Source organism: Tamandua tetradactyla, chromosome 25 (assembly GCF_023851605.1).
Source record: "Tamandua tetradactyla isolate mTamTet1 chromosome 25, mTamTet1.pri, whole genome shotgun sequence".
In the NCBI taxonomy this organism is placed as follows: domain Eukaryota; kingdom Metazoa; phylum Chordata; class Mammalia; order Pilosa; family Myrmecophagidae; genus Tamandua; species Tamandua tetradactyla.
In genome coordinates, this window is record NC_135351.1 from 16,782,787 (window position 1) to 16,805,905 (window position 23,119).

A 23,119-nucleotide genomic window follows, 5' to 3' on the forward strand; every position below is an offset into this window, starting at 1 on the left:
AGCAAAGTAGCAGGTTACAAGATCAACATAAAAATCTGTAGCATTTCTATACACTAGTAATGAACAAGCTGAGGGGGAAATCAAGAAACGAATCCCACTTACAATTGCAACTAAAAAAATAAAATACCTAGGAATAAATTTAACTAAAGAGACAAAAAACCTATATAAAGAAAACTACAAAAAACTGTTAAAAGAAATCACAGAAGACCTAAATAGATGGAAGGGCATACTGCGTTCATGGACTGGAAGACCAAATATAGTTAAGATGTCAATCCTACCTAAATTGATTTACAGATTCAATGCAATACCAATCAAAATCCCAACAACTTATTTTTCAGAAATAGAAAAACCAATAAGCAAATTTATCTGGAAGGGCAGGGTGCCCCGAATTGCTAAAAACATCTTGAGGAAAAAAAACGAAGCTGGAGGTCTCGCGCTGCCTGACTTAAAGGCATATTATGAAGCCACAGTGGTCAAAACAGCATGGTATTGGCATAAAGATAGATATATCGACCAATGGAATCGAATAGAGTGCTCAGATATAGACCCTCTCATCTATGGACATTTGATCTTTGATAAGGCAGTCAAGCCAACTCACCTGGGACAGAACAGTCTCTTCAATAAATGGTGCCTAGAGAACTGGATATCCATAGGCAAAAGAATGAAAGAAGACCCGTATCTCACACCCTATACAAAAGTTAACTCAAAATGGATCAAAGATCTAAACATTAGGGCTAAGAGCATAAAACAGTTAGAGGAAAATGTAGGGAGATATCTTATGAAACTTAAAACTGGAGGCGGTTTTATGGACCTTAAACCTAAAGCAAGAGCACTGAAGAAGGAAATATAAAGTGGGAGCACCTCAAAATTAAACACTTCTGTGCATCAAAGAACTTCATCAAGAAAGTAGAAAGACAGCCTGCACAATGGGAGACAATATTTGAAAATGACATATCAGATAAAGGTCTAGTATCCAGAATTTATAAAGAGATTGTCCAACTCAACAACAAAAAGACAGCCAACCCAATTACAAAATGGGAAAAAGACTTGAACAGACACCTCTCAGAAGAGGAAATACAAATGGCCAAAAGGCACATGAAGAGATGCTCAATGTCCCTGGCCATTAGAGAAATGCAAATCAAAACCACAATGAGATACCATCTCACACCCACCAGAATGGCCATTATCAACAAAACAGAAAATGACAAGTGCTGGAGAGGATGCAGAGAAAGAGGCACACTTATCCACTGTTGGTGGGATTGTCAAATGGTGCAACCACTGTGGAAGGCAGTGTGGCGGTTCCTCAAAAAGCTGAATATAGAATTGCCATATGACCCAGCAATACCATTGCTCGGTATCTACTCAAAGGACTTAAGGGCAAAGACACAAACGGACATTTGCACACCAATGTTTATAGCAGCGTTATTTACAATTGCAAAGAGATGGAAACAGCCAAAATGTCCATCAACAGACGAGTGGCTAAACAAACTATGGTATATACATACGATGGAATATTATGCAGCTTTAAGGCAGGATAAACTTATGAAGCATGTAATAACATGGATGGACCTAGAGAACATTATGCTGAGTGAGTCTAGTCAAAAACTAAAGGACAAATACTGTATGGTCCCACTGATGTGAATCGACATTCGAGAACAAACTTGGAATATGTCATTGGTAACAGAGTCCAGCAGGAGTTAGAAACAGGGTAAGATAATGGGTAATTAGAGCTGAAGGGATACAGACTGTGCAACAGAACTAGATACAAAAACTCAAAAATGGACAGCACAATAATACCTAATTGTAAAGTAATCATGTTAAAACACTGAATGAAGCTGCATCTGAGCTATAGGTTTTTTTGTGTTTTTTTTTTGTCTGTCTGTTTGTTTGTCTTTTTTTTCTTTTTCCTTTTCTTTTTTTTTACTATTATTATTATTTTTATTTTTTTCTCTATATTAACATTCTATATCTTTTTCTGTTGTTTTGCTAGTTCTTTTCCTAAATCGATGCAAATGTACTAACAAATGATGATCATGAATCTATGTGATGATGTTAATCATCACATATGTAGACTGGAATGATTTCTAAATATTGTGTTAATTTCTTTTTTCTTTAAAAAAAAGAATGTTCGTACGTTTGCTGTGTACAATAAAAATAAAAAATAAAAAAAAAAAAAGCAGCAGCAACTGTCAGAATCAGCTTTCTCAGAACTCTAAAATCAGTCAAAGGTTTACAGCAACCAAGCAAATGCTGAATCAAGAAACAGTCAACTTAAAAACAGCAGGAAAGCCTGATGGGGCTTTTACTAGCCCTATCTCATCCCCTCCCCAACTTGGCCCAGCAGTCTGTAAGACAGGAGCCCGTACTCCCAATATAGGCCTTAGTTCCTGGTTCCAAAGAGTAGCACACACGTTATTAACAGATTGGGGTATATATCTGTTCCAGATAGTTTTGTGGCTGCCTGATGACTCAAGGTGCTCATCTCTGACTTGCCTGTTTCAGAACTTACTCAGGATGGAGAAGCAGCAGGTATGACTGCAAAAACACTTACAAAATGATCAAATTGCAGCTGCCTGAGGTGAAAGATTATGGTTGAGCCATATAATAGAGTACATGGAGCCTGGAAAGAAAGACTGTGGGGAGTTTCCTTGGAAAAGTGAGACACAGAGTGTCCACGTATATGGGAGAATTTAGAAAATCACTGTCTAAGGCCAAGACAGTGCTCAGTAAGACCTGAGAGAAGCCAATCTGTAGACTGGGACAGGTGGTTTGAGTTTTTGTGGTTATTTTTAGCTCCCAGAATTCAGAGTAACCTGCCAAAACACTTCCTGAATATAAGCTAAAGGAAAGAGGCTACATGACCACCCATAACAAGGAACACAGTGGAAGACAGAGAAATTTCCAAACATCACTAATAAAATACATGTCTACAACTTTCAACAAGGAAAAATAAAACCAGCAAACCCTGGGAAAGAGAAGAATTTAATTCTCAGTGTTAACACAGTAAAATATTCAAATGTCCACATCTCAATAACAACAAAAAAATCACAAAGTATACAAACAGGAAGAGAAGGCCCATTCAAAGGAACAAAATAAAGCAACAGAAATCATCCAAATGATCTGGGAAGTCCAAATATTGGAATTACAAGACATTAAAGCAACTATCCTAATATGGTCAGTAAGTTAAAGGAAAACAGGGCACAGAACTCAAGGAAATCAGTAAACTGACACACGGAAAAAAAAAATTTCAATATAGACATAGGAATTACCAAAGGAAACCAAGAAGAAATTCCGTAGTTATAACATAAATAACGGGAATTTAGAAATCACTAGAGGATTTCAATAGCAGATTTGAGCAGGAAGAAAGAAGAATTAGCAACCTGAAAATAGAACAATTGAAATTATAATGTCTGAAGAGCAGAAAGGAAAAAGAATGAAGAATAAACAAAAAAAAGAGCCCAAGGGACCTGTTAGGCAACATCAACCATATCAAAATATGTGTTATGAGAAGCGCACAAAAGGAGAGGGAAGGAGGGAGAGGAAGAGAGAGAGAATATTTTAATTGTCTGAAAACTGCCCAAATTTGACAAATGACATGAATATACACATCCAAAAAGCCCAATGAACCCTAAACAGGATAAATTCAAGGAGACCAACACCAAGACACATTATAACCAAACTGTCCAATATCAAAGACAAAAAGAGAATACTGAAATCAGCAAGAGATCCTCAATAAGATTAACAACCAAACTCTCATCAGAAACCAAGAAGACCAGAAGGCAGAAAAATGACATATTTCAAATCTTGAATGAAAAAAAAACTAGCAACCAAGAATTCCCTATCTGACAAAACTGTCCTTCAAAAATAAGCAATTAAGAAGTTTCAAGAGGAGTTATACTGTCTTCTGATAAAAAAAGAAAAAGAAAAAAGAGAGGGAGCAGGGTAATTCAGAGGCAGAATTCTCACCTGCCATGCAAGAGACCTGGGTTCAATCCCTGGTCTATGCACTTCACACACACACACACACACACACACACACACAAAGGTGCTGCAATAACAGGAGAGTCTTATGGAAAACGAATGAAATGTGACCCCCACCATACAGGATACAAAAAAAAAAAAAGAAAAAAGAAAAAACTCATATATCCCATACCCCTTACCCCTTCCTTCTCAGTGACCACTAGTATTTCAATCTACTCAATTTTTTTTACCCTTATTTCCTCCCTATTATTTATATAGTTATTGTCCTTATTTTTTACTCATCTGTCCACACCCTAGAAAAAGGCAGCACCAGACACAAGCTTATCACAATCACATGACACATTGTAAAAGCTATATAGCTATACAATCATCTTCAAGAATCAAGGCTACTGCCATGTTTCTTGAAGATGATTGTAAAAAGATACAGCTTTCACAATGTGACTGTGTGATTGTGGAAACCTTGCATCTGATGCTCCTTTTATTTACCTTATAGATAGATGAGTAAAACATGGATTAAAAATAAATAAATAATGGGGGAACAAGTGTTAAAATAAATTTAGTAGATTGAAATGCTAGTGATCAATGAAAGGGAGGGGTAAGGAGAATGGTATGTATGAATTTTTTTCTTTTTTCTTTTTATTTCTTTTTCTGAATTGATGCAAATGTTCTAAGAAATGATCATGATGATGAATATACAACTATGTAATGATTAAAAAAAAAAGAATCAAGGCTACTGGAATACAGTTCAACCGTTTCAGGTACTTTCCCTCTTATCGCCTCTATGCACAATAAACTAAAAAGGTGCTGTCAATATAACGCATAATAAACCTCCAGAACAACCTCTCAACTCTGAAATCTCTCAGCCACTGAAACTCTGTCTCATTTCTCTCTTAACCCTTTTGGTCAAGAAGGGTTTCTCAATCCCATGATGCCCGGTCCCAGCTCATTCTCCGGAGTCCTGTCCCAAGTTGCCAGGGAGATTTACACCCCTGGGAGTCATGTCCCATGTCAGGGTGGGGGGTGGGGTGAAGGGAGGGCAATGACTTCACCTGCCAAGTTGGCTGAGAGAGAAGCCACCTATAAGTAACAAAAGAGGATCTCTGGGGTGACTCTTAGGCATAATTATAAGTAGATTTAGCTTCTCCTTTGAAGATGTAAGTTTCAAAGGAGCTCCAAGATAGAGGGCTCAGCCTATTGAACTGGTTGTCCCCACTGCTTACAGGAATTCCTAGATGGGGAAGTTTAATATTTCTTCCTTTCCCACATTCCCCCCAAGGGAACTTTGCAAATACTTTTTTATCCACTGCCCAAATTACTCTGGGATATATTGGAGCATCACACTAACCTGGACAAATCAACAAGATCACTTGCTCTTTGCAAGATTCCACACACTTATAGTGTTTGAAGAAACTGTCCATACAAGTTAAACTTGATAAGGCACTATTCAAAATATAAATTTTGCAGCAAATGAACATCTCTTGCTTTGGTCTAACACAGAACTTGAAGCTTTAAATGCAGACCATATCCTTTTTTACACTGTATTCTGATTTACCTTAATCTTATCCATACCACTTCATTCATATCTCTAGTCAAAGTGTGATCACTTTTTCAACAGTTGCTGTAATGCTTATTTTCATAGCTTCAGAGACCGAACGCTGAGTCTCGGGTGTCACATAAATACTCGAAGTTTCAGGGAATGACCAGGTTATGCACAAATCACTCAGTATCTCAGAATTTAGAAATAACAGTTACAACTCTGGAAATAGATGTGACTGCTGTAAAAGCTTACAATCTAGGACCCTTTACAATAGGCCCCAACCTGTTAACTCATGCTCTCGACCATCAATTCTCTGACTTTGTGTACAATAGTTCATATGAGAGAGGCATGATAATATTTGTCTTTTTGTTTCTGACATTTCATTCAACATACTGTCCAGAAGGTTCACTCACCAAGTTGCATGCCTCACAACTTCATTTCTTCTTGCAGCTGCTCAGCAATTTGTTCTGTGTATACACCACAGTTCCCTCTTCCATTCCTTGGTCGTTGTACCCTTAGGCCACCTTCATCCACTGTGAATCGCAAACACTGCTGCCATAAAAACCAGTATGCGAATGTCCATTCATGACCCCACTCTCAGTTCCACTAGGTATACACCTAGCAACAGGACTGCAGGGTCAAATGACAACCCCACCTTGAGCCTCCTGTGGAACCACCACACTGCCCTCCAGAGGGGCTGCATCTCTCAGCTTCCCTACCAACAGTGAATAGGTACATCTTTTTCTCCACAATTTCTCTAGCACCTATTTCTGTTTATTTTTATATAGTTTTATTCTTAAATCACAATCCAACCTAAGTTAAAAAAAAAAAAAGTTCCTGGTATAATCACATACCGTGCCTAAGTCACCAAAATCTATGTGAAGACATTTCCTTTTCTTCCACAAAGAATCCCATACAACTCCCTTACAAGCCCCTGAGTATTTTTGTGCTGTCCAACTCAAAAAGCCTGAGTTTTCTGTTTTTTTCTCTCGGCCCTGCCCCCTCATTGTCAGGGCAAAAACTCCTGGTTCCTTTAGTGCTTACTTCAGGTTTATCTGTGCTCGGAGCCTGTTTTCAACAGTCCAAATTTTTAAATTAATTCCACAATTGGAGGTTGGTTGAACTAACTTTTCTGTTTCCTTTCCCCTCAGGGAAACAGCCTGCCATACCCGTGGGGCTGGGGCGCCAACCTCCATGGCTTGGGAGACTTACAGTTCCGTGTGGGATCTCAGCTGTTCCACACATTCCAGACTGGTGTACAATGTGTGTCCAGTCCCTGATGTCCCCACATTAGCTGTTCCATATGGTTCTTGCCTATTTATTCTCAATATACTACTTTTAACATTGGATAGAAAAATCTACCTAGAAGAGCACTAAAGAAGTTGAGGACTTGAACAATACTATAAACCTATCAGACCTAGCTGGCATTTTTATAACACTTTATCCAACAACAGCAGAACATATATTCTTTTCAAGTACACATGGCTCATTCTATAATATAGATCATAGGTTAGTCCACAAAACAAGCTACAATGAACATTAAAATACAAAAACATCTTCTCCAATCACAATGAAATGAAGTTAGAAATTGATAACAGAGGAACATATATTCTTCTCAAGTACACATGGCTCATTCTATAATACAGATCATAGGTCAGGCCACAAAACAAGCCACAACGAATTTTAAAATACAAAAAACATCTTCTCTAGTCACAATGGAATGAAGCTAGAAAGTGATAATAGAGGAAGTACTAGAAATTTCACAAGTATGTGGAAATTAAACAACACATGATTAAACAAACCAATGGCTCAAAGAAAAAAATCACAAGGAAAATTAGAAAGTATTTAGAGATGAATGAAAACAAAAATAAAAGATACCAAAACTTATGGGAGGTAGCAGAGTCAGCAATCACAGGGCAATTCACAGCTGTAAAGCCTACATTTAAAAATAAGACCTTCATATCCATCACCTAAGTTAACACCTTGAGGAATTAGATAAATATCAACTAAACCCAAGAAAGTGGAGTATATACATACAATAGAATATTATTCATTGTTAGAAGGGAATGAAGCTCTGATACATCCTACAACAAGTGAAATACATCAGACAGAGTAGGTAAAATGATGTATGATTTCACTTACATGAATTATCTAGAACAAGTAAATTCGTAGAGATAGAAAGTAGATTAGAAGTTACCAGGGGCTTGGAGAAAGAGATAACGGGGAGTTATTGCTTAAGAGGTTTCTGTTTGGGGTGATGAAAAAATTCTGGTAATAGACGGTGGCTATGGTTGCACAACACTGTGAATATAATCAATGCCACTAAATCTTATACCTAAAATGGCAAATTTTATGTTATATATATGTTGCCACTATTTTTTAAAATTTATTAATTAAAAAAATAAGCCAAATAAAACATCAACATATATAATCAGTAATTCACAATATCATCACTTAGTTGCATATTCATCATTTCTTAGAACATTTGCATTAATTCAGAAAAAGAAATAAAAAGACAATAGAAAAAGAAATAAAACGAACACAGAAAAGAAAAAAAGATTATACCTACCATACCTCTTACCCCTCGCTTTCATTGATCACTAGCATTTCAAACTAAATTTATTTTAGCATTTGTTCCCCCATTATCTATTTTTATTCCATATGTTCTACTTGTCTGTTGACAAGGTAGATAAAAGGAGCATCAGACACAAGGTTTTCACAATCCACACAGTCACATTGTGAAAGCTATATCATTATTCAATCATCCTCAAGAAACATGGCTACTGGAACACAGCTCTACATTTTCAGGCAGTTCCCTCCAGCCTCTCCACTACATCTTAAACGACAAGGTGATATCTACTTAATGCGTAAGAATAACCTCCAGGATAACATCTAGACTCTGTTTGGAATCTCTCAGCCATTGACACCTTGTCTCATTTCATTCTTCCCTCTTTTGGTCGAGAAGGTTTTCTCAATCCCTTGATGCTGAGTCTCAGCTCATTCTAGGATTTCAGTCCCACGTTGCCAGGAAGGTCCACACCCCTGGGAGTCATGTCCCACGTAGACAGGGGGAGGGTGGTGAGATTGCTTGTTGTGTTGGCTGGAGAGAGAGGCCACACCTGAGCAACAAAAGATGCTCTCTTGGGGGTGACTCTTAGGCCTAAATTTTAAGTAGACTTGATCTATCCTTTGTGGGGTTAAGCTTCATATGATCAAACCCCAAGACTGGGGGCCTCAGCCTATAGCTTTGGTTGTCCACACTGCTTGTGAGAATATCAAGAATTCAAGACAGAATAAACTTATGAAGTATGTAACAACATGGATGGACCTTGAGAACATTATGTGGAGTGATACTAGCCAAAACCAAAAGGACAAATACTGCATGGTCTCACTGATAACGAACTGACATTAGCAAATAAACTTGGAATATTTTGTTGGTAACAGAGACCATCAGGAGATAGAAATAGGGTTAGATATTGGGTAATTGGAGCTGAAGGGATACAGACTGTGCAACAGGGCTGAATACAAAAACTCAGAAATGGACAGCACAATACTACCTAACTGTAACACAATTTACGTTAAAACACTGAATGAAGCTGCACATGAGAATGATAGAGAGAGGAGGGCTGGGGACATAAATGAAATCAGAAAGAACGATAGATGTTAAAGATTGAGATGGTATAATCTAGGAATGCCTAGAGTGTATAATAATAGTGACTAAATGTACAAATTTTAAACACATTTTTGCATGAGGAAGAACAAAGGAATGTCATTATTGCAGGGTGCTGAAAATAGATGGCAATTAATATTTGAAAACGTCACCTTATGTGTGAGCCTAAAGCAAAAAATGTTTACTTGTTACAAAATTTATATTTTGACCAGTGCATTTCCTAATATAACTTATGTAGATAGTCTGAACACCATAAGTACTTGGAATCTCAGGTAAGACATGAGATTTTTGTTGGTTTGTCCAGAGTGATGCGATCAGCGAGCGGAAAAGTATTTGCAAAGCCCCCTTCAGGGAATGGTGAGAACAGGGAGAATTTCAACTTCCCCAAGTTGAATTCCTGATGGAGGCAGAGACTGGAGTTATGCAGCTACAAGCCACAGAATGCAGAGACTTGCTGGACACCATCAGAAGCTAGGAAAAGTCAAGGAAGGATTCTTTCCCACAGCTATCAGAGAGCACAAGACCCTGCCAACATCTTGATTTAGGACCTCCAGTCTCCATAACAATTTGGGAATAAATAGTTGCCTTTATTAAGTCACCAAATGTATGGTAATATGTTAACAGCAACCCTAGCAAACTAATTGAGGAAGAATGACTTTTAGTTCTCTTTCAATGTCCCAAGAAATAATCCAAAAGTCAGCAAGGATAACGAGGAAACATTCTAAAAGACCATATTTTATCATCAGAAGAATTTAGAATAGAACAGAGAATGGATTACTTGCCTCTTCTGTCTGAATCACTGTCATAGAATGGCATCAATTATTCTGCTTGAAAAGCCAAAGATACCCACATTCAAAATCAATTATATGGGTAGCGGAGAAGCTTAAACTATCAATAGCCATGCCTATGAGTTACCTCTGGAGGACCTCTTTTGTTGCTCAGATGTGGTCTCACTCTTTTTAAGCACAACTCTGCAAGTGAATGAATTGTCCCCACCCCCCACCCCCCCATGACGGACATGACATCCAGGGGTGAAAGTTTCCCTAGAGATGTGGGAGATGATTCCCAGGGATGAATCTGGCCCTGGCATTGTGGGATCAACAATTCCATCCTGACCAAGAGGGGGAAAAGAAGTGTAACAAATAAAATATCAGTGGCAGAGAGAGTTCAAATAGAGTCAAGAGGCTGCTCTTACACAAGCTTCGGTTAGACCTTGCTACCTAACATAACCTGCCAACCCCAAAGCAGGACCATTCCAGCCAATCCTAAAGGACACCTAGAGCAATATATGAGATTTCACAAGGGTTTCATGCACTAGAGTAACCTTCCAGAAACCTACAACCTCTAGATGGATCCCTGGTCCAGATAAGTCATGAAACCTAGAGGGCTCAGCCTCTCCAGAACATCAGATAGTTCATCTCCCTATACCATATTACTGACAGACCCTTACAACATGAAAAAGCTAGAATGGCCATAGACCAACACCCCTAAAGAAAGGAATGGAAAGATCAAAGGTGGTGGTGGAGTTATACAGTGAAGATAAGTCTTAACAAATGAATATGAATGCTGAATCATTAAACTGATACCTCTTTTAGTCTCCAGTATTTTAGCGCAGCTAGAAGTAAAAACCTAAAATTGCGGAATTATAACCCATGTCAAACTCTGAAATATGTTCTACAACTAATTGTGGTGCTGTACTTTCAAATTTATTGCTTTTTTGTACATATGTTATTTTTCACGGAAAAAGAAGGAAAAAAGTCAACTGTGATGTTAAAAAAATATTTAAGCCTTCTCACTCCTATCTTCTGGAACAGCTAGAAGGAATTATCTTAGAATATCATATGGTACCCCATGACAAACTCTGGGATCTGTTCTGAAACTATTTGTTGAAGAGCGCTTTGAAAACTATTGTTTTTTTCTTGCTTTGCTTTGTATGTATGTTATACTATAAACAATAAAGTTTTTTAAAAATTAGAGCAAAAAAATCCAATTACATTTCTAAAATTTTCAAATAAAAGTATCTCACATTAAGAATTAAGTGTACCTCTTCTTGCTCTATTGATATATAAGTAATTTGAAACAAATGAAATTCCTAAACTGAAAGTACATTCAACAAGACACAGTCTTTTAGAAATTTCATCTAGGTCAGCTGATAATTGTGAACTTAAGAACAAAGCAATATATACCCTTTAAATATATCTACTAATAAAAAGCCAGGCAAATAACAGAATTATTTTTTATTTGTTTGCTTTCAAATGTGTTAGAAACTTATTTTTAAGTTAATCACAAAACCACAAAGTAGACTAGGCCATTTCGTATAATAAACTGAGTTTATTTTTTATAAAATTGTTTAGTTTATATGGAAATCCAAGGCAGAAAACAATGTTCCTAATAAAAGGAACTTCCTTCAAATCTTACTGCATAGGCAATAAAGAAAACAAAAAAAACCTCAAGGTAGACCTAAAAGTAATGCATTTCACAGATCAATTTAATAGTCATTTCAAACACAGAACACATTAACACCAGTTTGTTCTCTTTTCTTTCACTCTTCTAAAAGACGCAAAACATTCTCAACAGTCTATTTCATGACAAAACATGCAACAAACGACAATTTTTCTAAAAACCTGAGATCTTGAACCCAAATGCTTATCTACCTCTCCTAATTTTGAACAGTGTTTAAAAGAAAATTATATTTTAAATTAAGTATAATAAACACTCAGATGAATATATATCACTGCAAACAAAAGGTGCTCTTTCTGGTTCATTCTTGACAAAGAAGTTGGGATTTAAGGAAGAAATTTTTATTTCATTTGATACAGCACAATACATCTCCAAAAAGAAATTACTTGGCCAAAATTAGCAATATGACTTCCTTTTTTCTCCTACATGATTTGTTCTTCCCTCCCAAAATCACTGGGCCTGAAACTCAATTCCACAGGTTTATGGAAATGAAAGGGTTAAATGAAATCTGTCCAAATAAATATGATAGCTTTCTCCAATATACAAGAAGCAGACACTGTCTGTTATCTATCAATTTATCCATTCATTTGAACACTATTTATAAATTAAGTGGAGTTACCAAAATATAAAATAGCCCCTACCCTTGAGTCTGTGGGGTCACACACCAAGTACGCATACAATTAAAACAATATAAATAATATAATCAGAATCTGTCCCAAAATGTTAAAGACACAATTCTATTGGCGAGGGGAGGCGGGGGGAAGTGCCACAAAAAAGTCCCATAAAGTAGGACTTAAAATGATTAGCTACCAAAAATGCATGCCATGGCCAGCAGTTAACAGGAAGACATCAACAGTACCACGCACTGCCAGGGGCAACAAATTTGGGGGGAGGGACAAATGATAAGGGTTAGTCTAATTTGATAGTAGCTGATGCTGTGTATGCCAGTGCTCTGTCATTACGGACCAAGGAAAACTCTCAAACTGAGAGTGCTGCTGATTGTACAACCAATCAAGGATACTATAAGACATGGTTTATTTATTTTGGACATCATTCATGATGCCCAATAGATGGAAGGAGCCAAAGGCTACAATGACTGAGTAACAGAACTGCAAATTGCATCACAGCAAACTGATGCTTTTATATGATGCAATACAGTACAACTACAAAAAGGAAGAACGTTGAGAAGCACACAATGAACTGAATAAATGTGCTGTGCAAAATTAGCCAGAAACAAAGGAACAAGTATGCTAAGGTCTCTCTCAGAAAATAATCACAAGGAAATAGGAGCCTAGATTGTAAATCCTTACAGCAGACACACTTAGTCTGACACTGTAAATGTACTTCTAGACTCTGAGACACTGAGCTACATGTCTATCAGCTGGTATTTCCCTGGAACTCTGAGTAACTCTGATACCTAAGACCTAGAATTGGAGTGCTACAGCCCTGAAAGAGAGTAGGTATATAGAATAACTGTCAAAGTAAGTGAAAAAGAGATCAGGTGCCAATTAGAGTTTAAAGCAAAGCCAATTGGGCAGGGCCTAAAGTAAATTAGAATGCAAGATAAATAAAGGATGATAGTGCATGTACTCTAGACCTTCACCTACTGTAAGAGACTATAGGTAGAGAGGTTTATAATGTCTAGAACCTAAATTTTCTGTAATATATAATCTAAAGCAACCTCTCTGGACAGCTCATTTAAACAACCCAAACTCCTGGAGTCGAGAATGGGAATGAGGCTTTGTAATTCTGTATAGTTTAATGTAATACCAGGATACATCTCAAACTATGGTGGGCTGATAATTAAAAAGTATTGGTAGAGTCCCTTGAGGATCCAAATGGAAAAAATATATACATATTTGGAACTATTAAACTTTCCCATCTGGGAAACCATGGGTACCCTCTCAACCATTGGGGACACCCCTGAAAATAGGCCAAGCCCTGGATTTTTGAGACTTACCCTTACAAAACATGTTTCTGTAAGGAAAAAGCTAAGATTATCCATAACAAGGTCTAAGAGTTGCATCAAGGAAGCCTCTTTGTTGCTCAAATGCGGTTTCTCTCTCTCTACGCCCAAATCTGCAAGGAAATCCATTGCCCTCTCCTGTATGTGGTATAAGTCATTCAGGGGTAAAAATCTACCTGACAATGTGGGGCACAGCTCCCAGGGATGAACCGGCCCTGGCACCAGAATCGCAATACCGCAATACCTTCTGGACCAAAAGGGGGAAAAGAGGTATAATAAAATAAGCCATCAGTGGCCAAGAGAGATCAAATGGAGTTAAGAGATTATTCTGTAGGCCACTCTTATGCAAGCTTCAGTTATATATTACTAATTGTCATGGTTTGCTAAACCCCAACCAACATCACCGCTACTGACTCTTAAGAATACACAGGGCAGGCCGGCCATGATGGCTCAGCAGGCAGACTTTTCGCCTGCCATGTCAGAGACCCAGGTTCTGTTGCCGGTGCCTGCCCATGTAAAAACAAAGGGCTCAAACTGAGTCTCTATAAAGGACTAAATTTGCCTTCCTGGAACCTAAAATTACAAGGGTTCCTAGGTCAGATAAATCCTGAAACTCAGGGGGACTAGCCTCTCCAAGATTTATCAGTTAATTACATCCCCCTATCCATTAGTGTTAATGACCCTTCTCAACATGAAAAAGTTAAAAGGGACTTTGCCTAAAGAATCCTATAGACTGGGAGAAGGATCAAAGGAGAAGGAAGACGTATAGCAGAGAAAACAGGATTTAACAAACAAGTATGACTACTGAATTATTATATTAATATTCCTTCTAGCCTCCACGGTTTTGGAATAGCTAGAAGGAAAAATATGAGATGGTGGAATGGTAGCCCATGACAAACTCTGGGATCTGTTCTGTAACTACTTATTGAAGTGTGCTTTGAAAATTACTGCTTTATTCCCTTTGCTTTGTATGTATGTTATATTTTACAATTAGAAAAAAACATTTTAAAAAATACTAGTTTCCTGGGCACTGAGGGAAAGGGCACGAGAAGGTGACTATAAGGAGGAAGGAATGGACATGCATATGGAACTAGAAATATGGGCCAGTATCTGATATCAGAGAACTACAAATAATACTTTATAGGTGAAGCACAGATAAAAATTAGGCATTCTTCACCATCATTAGTCATCAGGGAAATACAAATTAAAACCTCAATAAAATACCACCAGTCAGTATTGCAGGGTGTTCAAAAATAGATGGATATGGGAAAAAGTACAATCAATGTAAGCTAGGTCTATAGTTAACAGTTTACACTGCAATATGCTTCCAGTGACTGTAACAAAGGCATTTTACCCAAACTAAATATCAACAGGTAGGGGGATGAGAAAAGGGATATGGATTCTTTGTGGAAGAAAAGGAAATGTCTTCAGATAAGAGTTTGGTGGCAAAGACATGTCTATACACTTAGGCTGGACTGCATGACGTGTGAATAAAACTATTTAAAAATGAACAGAGAGAAATAAGTACTAGAGAAAATGCAGAGAAAGAAATGTACCTATTCACTGTTGGTAGGGAAATGAGAGGTGTAGCCCCTTGGAGGGCAGTGTGGTGGTTCCACAGGAAGCTAGGTAGGGGTGGGGTTGCCATATTATCCTGAAACCAGTTGTTCAGTATACATTTGGAGGAGCCGACTGTGGGGAGACGAATGGACATTTGCACAATGGTGTTTCGGCAGGGTTTGTGATCCACAAAGAATGGAAGTGACCTAAAGGTACGACTGAGGAATGGAAGGGGGAACTATGGTGTGTACATATAATGAACTACTGACTGACCACAAGAAGGCATGAAGTTGTGAGGCATGCAACTAGATGAATGAACCTTAAGAGCTGTATGTTTAAAAAAAAAAGCTGTATGTTGAATGAAATAGAACAAAAGGACAAATATTATCATGCTTCAACCATACGGACTAACTATAATATAAAAATTTGGTGAATATGGGCAATATATAAGATTCCACAAGGGTTCATGCACTAAAGCAACTTTCCAGAAACCTACAACCTCCAGATGGGTCCCTGGTCCAGATAAGTCCTGAAACTTAGCCCAGCCTCTTCAGGACATCAGCTAGTTTCATCTCCCTACCCCGTATTAGTGACAGACCCTTCCAATATAAAAAATTTGGAACTGCTGTAGCCGAACACCCCTAAAGAGAGGTATGGAAAGACCAAAGGTAATGATGGAGTTATACAGGGAAGACAGGATTTAACAAATGAATGCTGAATCTTAAAATTGTTATCTCTTTTAGTCTCCAGTATTTTAGAGCAGCTAGAAGTAAAAACCTAAAATTGTGGAATTGTAACCCATGTCAAAGTCTGAAATATGTTCTGTAACTAATTACAGTGCTGTGTTTTGAAATTTATAGCTTTTTTGTATATATGCTATTTTTACAAAAAAAGAAGGAAAAAATGTCGATTGTGATGATTAAAAAATATTTAAGCCCTGTGGCCTCCTATATTCTGGAGCAGCTAGAAGCAAAAATCTGAGAGGATCATATGGTAGCCCATGTCAAACTCTGGGATCTGTCCTGTAACCACTTGTTGATCAGTGCTTGAAAACGACTGCTTTTTATTTCTTTGCTTTGTACATATGTTATACTATACAATAAAAAAAAAATTAAAAATAAATTTTAAAAAACTCAGTGAAGGGCGGGCTACCATGGCTCAGCAGGCAGGAATGCTTGTCTGCGATGCCAGAGGACCCGGGTTTGATTCCCGGTGCCTGCCCATGTAAAAAAAAAAAGAAAAAGAAAAAACTCAGTGAAGTGAAGTCAAGAGTAATCAGGTTGAGGCTTATTATAAATGGTCCTAGATTGTAAGCTCTTATAGCAGTCACAAACATTCAGGAGATATAACTGTTAATTCTAAATTCTGAGATACAGAGCTGTTGTATACAACATGGTCTTTCCCAAAAACTTTAGGTATTTATGTGACACCTGAAACTCAGAGTTGGAACTCTGAAGCTATGAAAGTCAGTGGTACTCCATACAGAAAATGTTTAAAAAGTTGAAAAAGTGATCAGACATGAAGTAGAGATATGAATGTAGTTATCTGGATAGGACTAACGTATATTAGAAGACTGGATAAAGGATAATTATCATCCATATTTTAAAACTTCAACTTCTGTATGAGACTAAAGGGAGAAATGTTTATTTGGTGCAAAATATATACTTTGGGTAGCATATTTCCTAATTCAACTAGTATAGTCAATTTAGTTGAACACTGTAAGTACATGGAATCTTGAATAGGCATGAGATTTTGTCAGTTGGCCCAGGTTAGAGTGATGCCCTAATATATTCCAGAGTGATCTAGACAGTGAATAAAGTATTTGCAAAGCCCCCTTGGGGGAATGGGGAGAAAAGGGGAAATATTCAACTTCCCCATTTGGAGAATTTCTGATATTCTCGCAAGCAGCAGAGACAACCAAAAATCAACAGGCCAAGCCCCTGATCTCAGGGTTCGCCAAAGGACAGGCTAAGCCTACCTAAAATTAGACCTAAGAGTCACCCAAAGAACCTCTTTTGTTGCTCAGATGTGGCCTCCTACTCTAAGCCGACATGGCAAGTGAATTCACTGCCCTCCCCACCGCCACATGGGATATAACTCCCAGGGGTATAAATCTCCCTGGCAACATGGGACAGAAATCCCCGGATGAGCCAGGACCCAGCATCAAATGATTGAGAAGACTTTCTTGACCAAAAGGGTGAAGAGAGACATGAGAAAAAATAAAGTTTCAGTACCTGAGAAATTTCAAACATTGTTGAGGTTATCCAGGAAATTACTCCTACACATTATACAGATATTCTTTTATAGTTTATGGTGTATTGGAGTGGCTAGAGAGACGTACCTAAAACTGTTAGAGCTGTGTTCATCCTTTTGAAGATGATTAGATACAGCTTCTACAATGTGACTGTGTGATTGTGAAAGCCTTAGTGTCTGATGCTCCTTTTATCTAGGGTATGGACAGATGAGTGAAAAAATGGATTAAAAAATAAATAATAGAGGGGACAAAGGTTAAAATAAATTGGGTAGATGCAAATACCAGTGGTCAATGAGAGGGAGGGTTAAGGGGTATGGTATGTATGAGTTTTTTCTTTTTTATTTCTTTTTCTGGAGTGATACAAATGTTCAAAAAAAACGATCATGGTTCATGGTGATGAATACACAATTATGTGATGATATTGTGAGCCACTGACTGTACACCATGTATGGAATGTTCGTATGCTAGGCTTTATCAATAAAAATATTAAAAAAACAAAAACAAAATACCACCAGATACCTATTAGAATGGTTAAAAATTTAAAAGAACAAACAAAAGAAAATAAAACGCTGACAATACCAAGTGCTGACAAGGAGAGCAACAAGCACTCTCTCATACAATGCTGACAGGAATGCAAACTAGAACAGCTACTTTGGAAAATAATTCATTTTCATATGAAGTTACCAATACACTTAAAATGCAAGCTAGGGCAGGCCATGGTGGCTCAGCAGGCAGAGTACTTGCCTGCCATGCAGAAGACCCGGGTTCAATTCCCAGTGCCTGCCCATGCAAAAACAAAACAGAAAGAAAGAAAGAAAAAGAAATGCAAGCCAATTATCCCACTCCTAGATAACTGCCCAAGTAAAATAAAAATTATGTTCACTCAAAAATCTGTACATAAATGTTTATAATGGCTATATTTGTAATTGCCAAAACCCTGGAAACAAATCAGATGCCCTTCAACTAAGGAGTGGATATAAGCAAATTGTCATCCATTCAACAATTAGCAATAAAAAGGACAGCACTAGCAACATACACAACAATACAGATGAATCTTAAATGCATTATGTTAAGTCATGGCTTTTATCATACTGTTATGATTCCATTTATATGACATTCTGGAAATGGCAAAACTATATGGAGACACAAAACAAATCAGTGGTTGCAAGGAGCTAGATAGGCAAAGGGCTGTCTACAAAGCGACATGGAGGAATTTTTGAAGGCAATAAAACTGTTGTATATTTACTCTGGTGATGGTCACAGCTCTGTATGCATTTGTCAGTAACAGAACTGTAAACTAAAAAGGATAAAATTTGCTCAGTAATTTTAAATTTCACTTTAAATTTAAATTTTATTTTAAAAATGAAATGGGGAAAAAAAAGAATGAGGGATCCTAGCAACAAAAACACAAGACTGAAGAATTATGTCGGAATAAGTCACATCATGAAGGAACCGTACTGAGGACTTTCAGACTGTATTCTCAAAGCAACAGGTGTGACAAATGATCTCAGGAAGAGGACAGAGGCAATTCAGTTCTGTATATGACAGAATACAGACAACAGTATGTCGACCATACTGTTTCAGAGAGAGAACAAACCAGGGGGCAGTCAGGAGATCAATTAACCAAACACTTCAGTAATTCAGAAGATAAACTACCAGGACCTTATTAAAGTAATAAAGACAGACAGAAAAAAGTTTCCAGCAATAGTGAAACTGCTTGCCAGGATGGTTTTGAGTGAAAGGGTTTTAAGGAAGATAAATGTGAAAGCCTGTGGGACTTTCAAATACAAACATTTAGTTAGACATAATGGCCATCTGATCTACTCAGTCCAAGAGCCTTATCTTGCTGGCTGGAAACGTGACTGCTTTCACAGATGCCTGGTACCACAATGGAGTTATGTGGAAATACCATAGGGTAAGAAGTCCAATGATTCCAGGTGACTGGTTCTTAAAAAGTTAGGGTTATACACCAACATGCCTAACTTGTCCAAGCTCTACTTCTGAAAACTGTGATTTAGTGCTTTGAGACAGGGTCCAAACTACTATTTTTAATAGTTCCATAAGTGATTCTGATGTCCTCCCCAAACCTCTTGATTCCAATGTGAAAAGCAACGATCTTAAAGTTGGTTCCAGGGTCTAGCACGGAATTTCCACTTGGAAAATTATAAATCACATCCTAACCCTTGGGAATCTCCTCCAAGCAGGGGCATTCAAACCAACATTTCCCAGCACAAGCCTAAAATTTTAAGTCCTAAGCCCCAACCCCTGTAAAATACCTATGAATCATTTACTGGTTTAGATTAACTATGAAAAGAGTTAACTTCTCAACATGATTTAAGAAAAGGCAGTGTAAGAAAATGAGTCACTGTCCCTCTATTTTTTAATCCAAATTCTCTAGTCTAATAACAAACCTACCAGGAAATTTTAGTTAATATCACCAGTTCAAGCTTTAAATTCAACTAGTATTTAAACAGAACCAGATTCAATATGCTATACTGGAATATTCAGATTCAATTTTTCCAATTGCCCAAATTTCCATTTTTTCAATTAAATCATAAACAGTATGAATAAAAGTAAAAGTATTTATCCAAGAAGAGCAAGAAATATTCCCCACCAAAATTTACACTTACCCATCTCTTCCCTTACTGACAATTTTTACTTCAAAATAATATATCCCACAGGCTGCTGGTATTGGGTGTGTGGCACGAACTGATGCTGCATCTTTTGGGGTTTTGCCATGACCTGCATAGGAAATGGGATGGAAAAGTATCAAATAAAATATTCAGATGAAAATCTGAACACACAATTCAGGAATAAATATAGCCTTTATAATTATATGTACATTCATGCTCCTATCAGGTCAAACAATTAAAGACTTAATGGAACATTTATCATCACAATTAATCCAATAGGAAAATAGCCCAGATCAACCACAGAACTCTTTAAACTATTATTAGTCTTATAGATTTCAGAATCTGGACACAGAACCTAGCAACCCTTTATGCAAATTAAATAAAATATTTCAGGTAGACTATATTTAGAGATAAAAAGCTATCTTGGAAGAACATGATGAGAAAAAGATCTTTTTCATAACTAAATCTGTATATAATTTATAAAATTCTTAAACACTATTTTTACCAAATGGCCTGTCTTTTTTAAAACAGAAGTATCTATAATATAGAATATATTGTAAGAAAAAAATTATATCATTAGATTGAATTGGAAAAACAGTTTTCTTACTTTAAGAATTTATAATTTTGCTCTTTTTTTTTGGCACGTGCAGGCACCAGGAATTGAACCCGGGTCTCCAGCATGGCAAGTGAGAATTCTGCCTGCTGAACAACTGTGGCCTGCCCTTAATTTTTCTCTTTTATATAGTTCTCAGTAATTCTTTACACAAAGGCTGATTCCATACAATTTCTTTGTTCAGTTACAGTCTATTCAGAAATATATCTAACCGTTTATCATATTTTGTTTCTTTTTTAAGAAAGGAAATAACACCACACCATCGCTGATATTTTCGGAATGCTCCTAGATAATGGCCTTAATAACTTTTAAAATTAGTTATTCCTCAATTCTAATCCCAGAGGTTTTCCTCCCCTCACAATCATCTCCCTGCCCACCCCCAATATGCAAATTATGTTGAAATCCAGCATGTGAACAAAATCAAGTGAGCAAGAGAAAATATGTCCATAAAACCACAGAAGAAAAAAACAGAAGCTGAAGTAGTATGCCAGAAAGTACTGAGGGTGTGAGTGAGTCAAGTCTCACAATCCCCAAAACGGACTGTATGAGGAACAATTCTCTAAATCACTATTTAGGTGCTCTAGTTAGTTATGTTTCACCCGATACAACTTATATATGTCCTTAACTTCCCAGTCATACTATAAAATTATCTTCATGTTTAGCAGAATGCCCCTTCTCAAATTCATCATGATTGTTTTAAAACCAAATACCTTTTTCTAAGTAAAAAAATGTTATCTTACAATATACAATAACTACCACACACCAATGAAATCACATCTTCCCTTACCGCACACTTTGCCAAATTACCAATTCACACTCAAACACTAAGTAGCTAAGTTTACACTTGCAAGGCAAATCAGCACATGTTCACATGGTCCAAAAGAAATGGAATAAAATTGGCCACCCCTTTCTACTGCCAGGAAGTATGGGTTATGAGCAGAAACTTTCTCAGCTTGGTGACCAAAGATAAAAATGGAAGCACTAATGTATCCACAGCTCAAAACTGCTTTAAAACAAATAAGTAACAGATTTACACTGAGCTAACTAATAAAGAAAAAAAATATGTATACTTTTAAATATATACTGTCTTTAAAAAAAAAAAAGCTTGGAACCAGGCCATTATCAAACAATTATTATGAGACATCTAAATCCTCAAACACATTATGCTATGAGAGAAGTTAGTCTATAAGATACTTGTCATTTTTAATAAATATTTCAGACATTTAATAAATTATGGTTTCAACATTTTTTTTTTGTAAAAGTGTGCTCAAACAATTGAGTTGGCTGGGAAAATGTCACATAAACTAAATACATTTTTTTAAATTAGACAGTTAACAAATACATCTAAAAGTAAACTCTGGTTAATCAGAATCTAACTAGACTCTTAAATCAACTATTTTGCTTGCTTGGGTCCTTTTTTTTTCTGAGGCAAGTAGCCAAAATTTTTAGATCCAGGATAAATCTCAAGGTATATTGATTAATAATAAAGATTAAAATAATTATGTATTTAAAATACTATGTGAAAAGAACTGTTACAAGAGCATTATATATATTAGTTCATTTAGCTTAACAAGTGAAAGAAGCCTGTCTGAAAAGGTTGTATGTACCTCAGAGTCTAACGTTTTCAAGAAGACAAAACTACAGAGACAGTAAAAAGAAAAGACCAGTGTTTGTCAAGGATTTGGTAGGAAAGGGTTGATTAGGTGAAGCACAGGGGATTATACTGTATGATACTATAACTGTGGATACACGAATCTGCATTTGTTAAAATCCATAGAACTCTACAGCACAAAGAGTGAACCTTAATGTATACGAATTTAAAAAATCATTTAGGAGGGAGAGTGGAAATCCCAAAACAGAATGTAGAATATGACAAAACAATCTTGGGCACTGTCCTAATTAACTTGGAAATTAATGGAATCTGTAAAACTAAATGTTAAAGAAATGGTACATAAGCATGTACTCTAGTTCCTAAACCTGTATTCCAAAGGATATGGGTTAACAATTCTGATAACGATATAAATGTATACTGAAACTGAACAATTAATTAAGTAAATGGATAGTATATGGTAGAAGCCAGGTTTGGAATAGGAAGTTACAGATAAGCAAACGCAAGAGGCTAGAATAATCCATATGGTAATGGATTACAGCTGGAGGTATTACTAGAAATCCACGTTTAGCTTGATCTATACATATGAATTCACAAAGAAATATAGATATGCACAAATACACAGGTTGGTATACACAGATATATTTTCTTCTATGACAGAACCTAGGAGTAATGACACCCCAGTAGCAACGAGTACACCTAGAACTCAGATTTGGATTCTAGTACCATTTTCTAATGAATGGAACCAGTGAAAACCTGGAGAAATGGCTAATTTTAGGACTGGGGCAGAAAATAATGCACGATGTGTCTGGAGTGTCTCCTAGTGCCAGAAAGAA

At 36.8% G+C, this 23,119-nt stretch overlaps 1 protein-coding gene across 1 annotated transcript in view; it reads right to left on the minus strand.

Annotated features, from left to right (window-relative positions):
• The window catches only part of RANBP9 (RAN binding protein 9), a 113,871-nt gene that overhangs the window by 73,532 nt on the left and 17,220 nt on the right, over positions 1-23,119 (minus strand). Inside the window, exon 2 of the mRNA XM_077143722.1 lies at positions 20,059-20,170. Coding sequence (XP_076999837.1) covers positions 20,059-20,170 — 112 coding nt within the window. The remainder of the gene's footprint in view (positions 1-20,058; positions 20,171-23,119) is intronic.